Raw genomic sequence first — 11,081 nt, forward strand, 5'->3', positions numbered from 1 at the left:
CTAGCCGGCGGGGCCTAGCCAGGACAAAAGGAGGTCCAACAAAGCGCCTACACCGGCCGCATTTGCGGTCGGGGTAGACGACGGATGGGGCCCACCTACGAAGGCCGTCCAGGCCTACACGAGATGAGGCAGGATAAAGAGGGATAATCCCCCTCGATCCCAAATCAATGAGGCCAATTTCTAGCCATGGAATAATGGCGCATACTCTACTTAGTTACATCAACACCACTTTTACGTGACCCAGGAAATTTTGAACACGGAAACCACAGTCTTCACTGCTTAGGGCCTTTCGATTTGGCAAAAATAATAATTATCAGAAGTTAGTAGCAACTTAGAATTAGTCTGAACTGATATTGTTACTATTTTTGCCAAAACGAAAGACCTCTTATATATATTTCATATTTATATCATTGGCAACAATGGCAACCATAGAAATAGAAAATTTAACTCAAAGTGGCAACACTACAAGCAAGTGTCAAAATTCAAAAAATTATATACAAGTATGTCGAAGACGATATACTAAAAAATAAATAGAAAAACCAGCGATAGGAGGAAAAAATCTCGAATGAGGTTAACTTATTTACATTTATTCGTTCTCAAGCTTTAAATATTTATTTCAGTGAGGTAACAAGCCCGTCTTCGGAAAAGATGGACATTTCCGATGTTTCCGACGAATCTAGTCATGAAAACACAAACACTAGTCAAGTCTTGCGGCTTTCCAACCCCATTACTAGCGAAATATTGGATAATGAAAGGCTGGATAACATTAAATACGATCACAATAACTCTGTTTTCTCAGATAGAAATATTTCAACTACAAAAAATGCAACGAATTCTCACCCCTTGATGTATTCACCCACATCCCCAAAATCTTCAGATTTTCCAGATTTAATACCAGAAAAACCGAAAGCAAAGAAACCTTCATTTTTACCGCAGGCACACAGTACTGCTTTGGAGAATAGTACTGAGTCACACCAGTTTGAATATCATTTCAATATTGACTTACCAATGGACGAGTACAATGAAAAGTTACCAGGTCAGTATGAAGTTAAACCAGAATTTTGAAACATAATGTTATGTGATTATATAGATTTTCCAGATAGTCCATCTGCTTTAAAAAAATCATTAATGTACGATTTACCAGTGGAAATGGTTGCACATGATATACCCAGTGATAATGAAAATGAAAATGATAAATCGATCTATGAAGCACATTTAAGTTCTAATTTACAGAATGTTTCCCTTACCATGAATGAAAAAGAAGGTGAGAAATAGAAAAACTATCGATAATCGAGTAATTTTCTCTACGGGGTAATTTTAATTTGGGAACTTGACCAAATGATCAAATTTAAGCCAAACTTTTTTTTTAATGTGGGGCATAGAACTTTCCGTTTTCAATTTACAGAGTATTGAAATTAAAAAAAATATATAATTTTCTCAAGCATTTCGGATGGATATTTGATGTAGATGTTGCTGATAATTTGTCAAATATCCAAAATCATTAGCATTTTAAATTTTCTGGACATTTAAAAAAATTAAAATTTCTACATCTGTTTTTTTTTCTAATTTTGACATTTAAAATTGCATTTCTATAAAAAAAATCAAATTTTCAGATTTTTTAAAAATCGAGTTATTTTCAATTTACTCTGATTTATACAACTGTGTGAATGACAAAATTTAAAAACTTTCAAGCAAATTGTTCTTTTAAGGAGGTTTATTGGGTACGGAGGTACGTCTAAAGTCTAACGAGAGTTTCTGTAGATTCGCTAGTGACTAAAGTAATAAGCCTTTAGATTTGGCAACGTTGCACTTGGCTGGCTTTGTTTGATGCCTAAGCTTGAAATATACATCATATCTCACATCTGCGAATTTCAAATAATACGCTATCACGCATATAGAGGTTAAGTTACTCAACGACAGCAGTTTGAAGGAGCATTATTATAAATTATGTATCTTACAAGTACCTAATCGATTTCTACAAGCTATCGTACGGTTCCTTAGATATCGGTTTCCTATTTATACAAGTTGCTGTGGAAACTGTTCGTCAATTGTTTTACATTCTAAGTGGAAAGACCAAAAAAATCTGCATTCTCATAAGACTCTGTACTAAATCGTGAAAAATTATTTTAGTAATATCTCGTCTCTTAGGTATCCAAACTAGTCATAATTTTTTTTGAGGATTTCCTTCATATTAATAAGCTTATATTAATTTTTTTATGAATATTTGTCCGTCAATTCCAAATCAGATAAACCTCCTTAACAAAATGGAAGAAATCATTTTTTTTTAGTAACGCCACTAGGAATTAAATGTAATTATTGAATTTCCCAAATAGTAATTGGTAAGCTTCATGGTTTGGAAATTTTGTTTCTTATAGTTGACATATTAATAAGCCAATTCAATGAACTTTTCCCAGTTTTTATCAGTAAACTTCAAACTTTCTTGTAAATATTTCAGAAAGTCTGACCCTTTTTTAATCTCGACACCCTATATTTTAAAAATGAAGAATTCTACAGCACATATTTATCTAAAACTTTTTGCCTTAAATTATTCTACTATTTGTTTTACAGGAAATTTAAATTTTCTGGCACACAATAAAAGAAGCAATAAACTAAGAATAATAAAAGTCTTGCCAATTGAATCTGATCAAGAAAGCGATGTTTCTTCTTTAGACAGCAATCCTGATAGCTTGAAGTCTGAAGACGTTTTTAACGGAGAAACTGAAAATGGTAAAGATAATCTGGAAAACGATGGTGTGTACATGTTTTATTTTTTAAATTTGCAATACTGTTTCCTTTTTTTTTAGATAACATCTCTCCTGAGCCAATCGAGCCTCTAAGTGCGGCAGATGAGCGTCGACACGCCAGGTATTGGCAGCGGATGGTGTTGCCTGGTGGAGAACAACGCACTATTGATATGCGTGTTATCGAACCTTACAAAAGAGTGCTCTCTCATGGTGGATACCTCAGAGCAGGAGGCCACACTGCTATTGTGCTGTTTTCCGCTTGCTTCTTACCTGATAGGTCGAGAGTGGATTATGATTATGTGATGGACAACCTGTTCCTGTAAGTCACTAGAATAATTTTTTTAAGTATTAAGAATATAAACTCATTTTCCATTTTTTTCCTTCACAAATACAGGGTCCTCAAAAATTCTCGTTTCGGAGAGTTTGTTTTTAGCTTCTAATAAATAAAATTTTTATTGTTATTGTTTAAAGATTTCTGTTTTTTCCAAATTATTAACTTTCAAATTTTATACTCTATTTTATATGTAGAATGAAATACTTTTTCTAGGGAAACAAATAGTGAATATTAGTCACAATAAACTATCAAAATATTCAATAGTATCCAACTATTATTTACGAATTATTTCTGGTCCAAAAGTATTTCAATGAAAATAGTAATGGTTAGCAAACTATCGGCTCCATGCTACGTGCCCCTGAAGTAATAGTCACTGGTTGATAGTCGTGATCACTGGTTAATGTTAGTAGAGAGACGAGACAAGCATTAACATTACGAACAATTAGGTTTTCGCATAAACGAATAACTATTGTACGTGTACCGTATAAACATACGTATACGTAATAAATTGATAAATTATCTTTCTGTCTAAAAATAAATAGTTCCCACAACCAGCATCAAATAAATTTATTCAAATGGATTTATTCAAAAGTTACAAACTATACTCAGCGGTCGAAATTATAAAGAGTGACTAATACATAATATAAAAACACTATTACCATAATGCGTATAAAATATAAAATGATTTCTATACGGTTCAATATTATTTATCTTTGTGCCGCTCGCCATGCACATCGGTAGAATCTATAATCGTGTATAGACTGAGTTACACTGAACGTCGATCTATATTTTATCTCTGTCTTTTGCACTTGGTAGGGAATAGGGAAATGCTTTTTTAGTGGGTGTAAACGGACTTGATTTGCCCGACCTGAGAAACGTCATAGCATAAGCGTAGACGAGGGGTCTAATTCCATGGCTATAATAAATTTATAAATTAAAAAAACACAACTGGGACGTTTTAAAATGCTGTAATAATTAAAATTGATCAAAGTGCCGGTTATAGCAAACCGTAAAAAATATTAGATGTTATGTTTTATTATGTTTTTTCAATATTTTCTATATCTTGTTGCCTTTTACGCAGACACGCCAATGGATTTTTGTTCCTGTCACGCTTCATCCCCCTTACTAGTCCAAGAGCTAGCGATGAATCACTATCTATAATTTTGGCCGTCAAGTATAGGTACTAATTACACAGGCACACAAAAAAAATTCATGAACCAAAGGGTAGACCCCACTATTTTTAGGTTTTTTGGGGTCGCTTGACCATAAAAAATGAGTTCAATTGCCCGTTTTCCCGCAAGCACCCTCTGAAGGGGGTTAAATTTTAAATTTTTGTACAAATTTAAGATGTATGTGTACTTCTGTTTTTTGGAATGCTGAAACCGAAAATGACTACAAAAAATGATATACACTTACTCGATTACCCCCTTACACTTCCTTACAATCATTTAAAAGAACTAGCAGAACTTTTATACTCCATATAAAAGTTGGCTCTCGGTAAATTGCGTAAAAGAGGAGAACCAAAGTTTTCATGGACTCAACGCTTGAAATTCCAACGATCTAAAGTCAATTGCCTGTTAATTAGACAAGTTTAAGAGTACCTCCTATGTTGTAAATGTCAATACTTCACCGATCAGAAATATCAGTTCTTAGACGTATTTATGATTTGGTTCTACTCTTAGTGGACCAGGAACAATGGCGTGGACGTGGTAGGTAGTTTTTAATGCGAGTCCCCTTACCTCTCACGGTTCGAGATGCTTGTTTAAAGTGAGTCCCCTTGCCTCTCACGATTCAGGGTGCTTGATTAATGTGAGTCCCCTGGACTCTCACGATTCGGCATTTACCTCTTTCGATGATACCGAACTCTCTTGCTTAAAATATCTGAAGTGCTAACGAGTAAGAGGGGTTAAATTCATTTTTTGTAGACATTTTCGGTTTCAGCGTCCCAAAAAACATAGAAATACGCATACATCTTAATTTTGTATGAAAAAAAATTTAACCCCCTTTAGGGGGTGCTAGCGGGAAAACGGGAATTGAAATAATTTTTATGACCATATTCGGTTTCAGCAAACCTAAGAATAGTGAGGTCTACCCTCTGGTTCATGGAATTTTTTTTTGTGTTCCTGTGTAATAACACATGATTAATAAATTATCCGATAACTGAATCCATTCGATAGTGCCCATCACTATTAAATATACTGTTTGAAAAGATCTCTTGATAACAACTACCAACTCTCTTTTTTTTTACTCTTCAGCTAAAGACCCAAGTACTGCAACCCATTGCTCTGGTTTGATGCAACATAGCAGTATGACATTGTCAATTTAATTTTTCATTAACATTTCAGATCAATATACATGTTGAGTTTATAATATTTACAGTCAATTAATTTTATTGATATGAATTGAAAATTCATACTTGTGTTTCATGATTGGTAATAGAGATTTTGCCCCAAAATGGCAGTTGATTATGGTATTTATAAACATGTAGAGACGACTTCACTTAGGAACTTTATTTTCTTCCATTACCATTTGCCACCCCTAAATTACATTTACGAAGGTCTCAAAGCTCAGAGGTGATTTGAGGATTTATTTCTATATATTTTTTTATCTAATACAATAATTTTTATAATAAAATATTGCCTGAGAATGTGTTAAATGAAACACATGGAATACTACAGGTACATGCTTAAAAGGAAACAACTATAGTAGGATCATATTCAATGCAAAGTAATAAATCATTGCCTGTCAAGGGAACCAATGCATACGCTTTTAAGGGTTTTAGAAATTGAATAATACATTACAATACATTATGAAGGGACGAAGGGATTAGTTCACGTCTGGCACCCTTGTTCCTACAAAAATTCCTTTATGCTCATAAACTATTTATTTTAAATGTAATTTATTATAAATCCAATTTGTTTTTTAAATTCCTCATATGTACTACATTTTACCTCTGTACGCGCCACGTTTTTTGGAGGTGCTCTCTGATTTCCGAACAAGCTCGCCAGCTTAGTATTTGATGTAAACCGACCACTTCGTACACTCGATGCACCTGGGCGACTATAGCTACAACCACAACACAGTGCGTATGCAGCGGTATTTCAAATTTTACATTCAATTTCATTTTAAATTTGAAATAGTTCATCTTAGCCTCCTAAAAATGATGACACGATTTTCCTTTGATAAAAGACCGACAACTTTTTGCTCTACTTTGCATCGAATACGATCCTACTATAAGTCATCATGTTCCATGTACCAAAAGTAATATTGTACGTTTGAAGATTTTAAAATACCAAACGATACAAAAAATTATGACTTGTGGGAATATTTAAGCATACAGAAATTAAAAAAAATATATTTTTAGTGGAGATTCGTTTCTATTGCGTATGTATGTGTGTATGTCGGAGGGTGGTGGAATTGTCTTCCACCGGCACTTAGGCCTTTTTAGGCCCCTTGTACACCCTCCTACATTACTCGAGTACTTTTCTTCAAACCATCTTATTTACTACACGGATGGCTTGGTGGCAAAGTCTCGTACAGTTAATGTATGATAGCATGGTCTTGAGTTACAGAGATTTCTTGATCTGTTCTCATTACCATTTATCGGGGACCACACGCGTGCGGCAAATGTTGGGCGACCCAGGTCTCTTGGTAGGCTGCCACAGCCACGTCCCTGAGCCTGCCTTAGGCCACCCATCCAAATTCCGGCCCATGTCCGTGATGCTTGACTCGGCAGATCGAAATCCGCCAGCCAAGACACCCGGCTAGGCGGTCCTCTTTCTATTGCGTATATGTAGTAATATGAATATTGTAACTACTGGGTAAAAAGTTACTCGGTGAGATAAAAAATATTGGGTGGTCAATACTTGCCATACCTCAGTACCCAGTATCTGAATATAGGACAATTGGCAATAGCTGAAAGATAGTATGTGTACACACATATACATATATATGTAGATACTAGATTTTTAATCTCAGTATTCATCAGTTATTAAGAAAAAGAGTGATATTTATAAATCATGACTTTATTATTCTGTATAATAATACAGATACATAGCCTTCATAAATGATTGCAAGCTACGTGACCAGTAATTTTGTTTAGAACAGTAATTTTATCTCCTTCATGTTAGCAATTATATTTTGGTAAAATTAAAACAAGATCAAGATTATATTACATTAAAACACAATATTCTGTTTCATTGGCTGTGATTGTGATTTAGGGAATTTTTGTTATCAGTACAATCGTGCAATGTTAGGTGCCCTAAGTTCGGCGATCATATGGCTTGTAAATATTTATGAAGGCTCTGTATGATATATGAATTATACACATTTTGTCTTTATGAAGAGTATCATCATATTTTTTTGCAATAAATTATAATACCACATAATAATAATGAGTTAATTGCATTAAAAGTATTTATTTTCAAATTTAAAGAAGAATGTTAGTGTGTATTCATTAACATCTGTGAAGCTTTTCTAGATAAAGAAATATAGTAGGTGCCGGGTAGATATGTATTGGTAGTATCACTAGTATCAGATTAGCACATTGTACCATCAGGTACAAAGTAACTGATACTCATTGAAAAAATACCAGATACATTTAAATACTCAAAATGACGTGTACTTGACATCATTACTAATATGTTAATAAGTATTAACTTTAGTACCATTTTTATTTCTTCCTTCCCATAGAAGTACACATCAGGTGGAATGTGCACTTTTATTTCAGAAACAACTTGTCACATTTTGACCATTTTGAGATTTTTATGCTATCAGACACCCTTTGGGTAATACATTGTTTAATTAAAAAAAATCTAAGTACTGTGTATACTTTTGATTTTTTACCTTTGTTGCGAGATATTTTTCATCACAAGCCTTCGTAAAGAATTTAGTTATATCTTCCAAAGAAAAAGTACTGCCTTTTTTAGCCCGAAAACCTTCAGAATTCCGTTTTAAAACGGCTCTTAATTTACTATAATTTTCAATATCAATACCTTGAATTATATTAATTATAAGCATACAGTAGTTTTTCCACAAGGTCAACGGTTTATATTTTGTGGACAACTCGGTGAAATATACTAACGAAACCAATTCTGAAAAAGGATTAAATTTTTTGTCAGTCCTCCATTATAAAAACGATTCATATGTAGACATATAAAGACATTTAAAGTTTTTTTGATTTTTCCAGTAATAACTATAAACTTGCAATTTTCTACACTTTCTGTATCTCTGGGTATGTACAGTCGGCGCCACCCAAATGTGAACGGCAATACTGTACCATGTAATTTAAACTTCAAATCAGGGTCGTCGTAAAATTCAATAGTTGTCAAATATATGTCACTTAGAGCAAACATAATGAAATGTAAACAAGTAACGTGAAATATGCAGGAGCATTTAACTGAGGCGTAAAGAGCAAGGGCTGTAGCTAAATTAGAAGATAATTGGTCTTTGAGTGAAGTGGTTGCTGATTTAAATGTCAGTAAGAGTTGTATATTTTATATTAAATAACGCTGGCAAGAAGAACAAAGATTACAAAGATATATCAGGCAAGATGTCGGGAATGTTTCCAGTGACGCGGAAGACAATGCCTTGGTCAAATTTATCCATCAAAATACCCTCTCTGTGTTACACAACTAAGAAAAGTTTGAACTACTACGATAAAATCCAGATGAAATTTCCATAACAACCAAAATCCGTTCACATTTGGGTGGCGCCAACTGTACAAGTCATCTCATTTTCACTGTCTATAAACGTTTTGTAAGTTTTTGTAATGACGAATTAGTTCATTGAGCAACAATTGTTTGACGTACATATATAAGCTGGAGAACTTACAAGTATTCATTAGTTTTTGTGGCTTACAATCAGTGAAGAGTGTTCATCTCATACTCCAGAGGTCATGGGTTCAGTTCCCGGAACCAGAGTATTTTTCATTTTTTTTTCGCAGAAATTAGATTATATTTATAAAATAAAACATTTTTATAATCTTCAACTACTATATTTCATATTTCTTCAAGGTTTTGTAAAAAAATAAATAAAAAGTGTATAGTTGTTACAAGGAATAAAACCCACGGCCTCCTGCATGTGAGATAGATACCTGCGCTATTTAAACCAGTGAATAATGGATATTGTTATTATTCAGAAAACACATGTATAATAAACATTTATAGGATAGTCGTGGATAAACATTTTTTTGATAATAAACTGTGGGTCTGCAACTGTGGGTCTGTGTAAAATAGACAAATTTAAAAGAGTCCTCTGCATGTCAAAAACTAATCAAAATAGCCAGGATTTGCTTATTTCACTAATCTTGAAAAAAAAAAACAATATTCCTGTTGTAGTGTTTTCTTTATATCATTGTTTAGCCTGTATCCTCCAGTATTAACAAAAATGTGTCACCCTATCCCCATATTTGAAAATGATATACCAATGTATTTTTTTAAGATATGTACTTTGGACTTTGGAACGTTTGGTTACCGAAGACTACGTTCTTGTATATCTACATGGTGCTGCAGCTAAGTTACCTTCATTTAGTTGGCTCAAGAGATGTTACCAAATGATTGGGAGAAAATTAAGAAAGAACCTGAGCCACTTGTACATTGTGCATCCTACTTTGTGGATAAAGACCATGCTTTTTATGGCTAAACCTTTCATAAGGTAGGATTTTTTTAATTTTTAGGAGTGGAAAATGGAATTCATCCATTTTGTATTCTGTTTTAGCTCCAAATTTTATAGGAAGATAACTTTCGTGGCGACACTACGTGAATTGATGATTCGTGTCCCTCTAGAGGCAGCTGCCATTCCAGATAAGGTTAAAGCTTACGATAGTTTGCACTGTAGTGCTTAGTTCCCTGATGACATATTGTCACGCCTTGCCTACCAATTTTAGATATTAAAACATTCCCAAAGCTTTACATCGTATTACAGCCAATCACTTTGGTTTTTATACATCGAATCTTTCATATGTTTTTATATGTTTTTAATGGTGCAGACAGGTAAAAGGTGTTACGGGTTCCACTTTTGTTTTTTTTTGTAGTTTCCAAGGCGGTACAATACCTTTTTGCAAATGAAAATTTCTTTTCTTATAAAACTGTCATGGAACCAATAAAATAATTATAGTTTATAGAGGAATTTTTTGAACATATCATATTCAGTACAATATTTGAAAGAATCGTTGACTTTGCTTTCAAGAGTTTATGGCATATTTATCGGTAAATATTGAAAAGTCTCTAGATCCTGTATTTGTACATTAGCGCATAATGTGAAACAGTCGTGGATGTATTTGTTGAATACAGAAGAAATGTTCATATGTTTATTACCGTTGTTGTATTATTAAAATGCTCACTGGTTCCCCAGAAAAAGGATTTTTTGTATATTAAGTGAACTGAATTATAAATTGAACAGATGCAATAATCGTTTTGTAATTTTATAAATCAACATAATAGAATCGATAAAAAATATAAAAGGAAAGGGGATTAATCTCAATAGTTTGGTTAACAAATTTTAGAAACATTAGCTGTGATAGGTATTTCGTATTAAATACATTTTTCATTTTTCTCTTACATAATTTTTTTCTAAACGAGAAGAATTAGAGCACATAAAAAGTGAAGTCAAATTAATGCGAGATGATTTAGCCAAAATAAGTAAATAAGTAAAATATATTGTTTTCTCTTTGTCTCGGTATAGGTCAGTGAGCATTTTGTCAATAAAAATATACAGGTGAATTACTTTTTTTTAAAATAAATATAAATAACAAGAAAAGTACTCATTTTTAAATATTTGATACAGGGAGTCCAAATCTGCCAGACATTACTAAATTGTACATTAATAAATAAGAAAGGGTTCTAAGAAACATTAGCCCATAAGGAATCTCTGACCATTGTGGAAATGAAATTTAAAAAAACAATTTCATTCTCTATAAGATGAGTAAAAAATAATTCTAAAATTTGATTCGGAAATAGATAAGAACTGATGGAGTGGTGGTAAAAAGTCTGTGTCAGCTTTTT

General features: G+C 33.1%; 1 protein-coding gene across 1 annotated transcript; it reads left to right on the top strand.

The window, feature by feature from the left end:
* Nucleotides 1-497: 497 nt before the first annotated feature.
* LOC108914732 (protein prune homolog 2) lies at nt 498-10,176 on the top strand. Its single transcript, XM_018720601.1, has 7 exons — nt 498-570; nt 621-1,036; nt 1,091-1,264; nt 2,569-2,751; nt 2,805-3,063; nt 9,520-9,732; nt 9,796-10,176. Exons 1-7 carry the CDS (start codon nt 566-568, stop codon nt 9,920-9,922), a joined length of 1,377 nt encoding a protein of 458 aa, XP_018576117.1. The 5' UTR covers nt 498-565; the 3' UTR covers nt 9,923-10,176.
* The last annotated feature ends 905 nt before the right edge of the window (nt 10,177-11,081 follow it).

Source organism: Anoplophora glabripennis, unplaced genomic scaffold (assembly GCF_000390285.2).
Source record: "Anoplophora glabripennis isolate ALB-LARVAE unplaced genomic scaffold, Agla_2.0 scaffold1306, whole genome shotgun sequence".
Taxonomy (NCBI): domain Eukaryota; kingdom Metazoa; phylum Arthropoda; class Insecta; order Coleoptera; family Cerambycidae; genus Anoplophora; species Anoplophora glabripennis.

Excerpts from the sequence above, each read along its gene's own strand:
- LOC108914732 (XM_018720601.1), top strand. Across the intron at positions 1,265-2,568 it reads TACCATGAATGAAAAAGAAG|GAAATTTAAATTTTCTGGCA; the intron begins GTGAGAAATAGA and ends TTTGTTTTACAG. Across the intron at positions 2,752-2,804 it reads AGATAATCTGGAAAACGATG|ATAACATCTCTCCTGAGCCA; the intron begins GTGTGTACATGT and ends CTTTTTTTTTAG.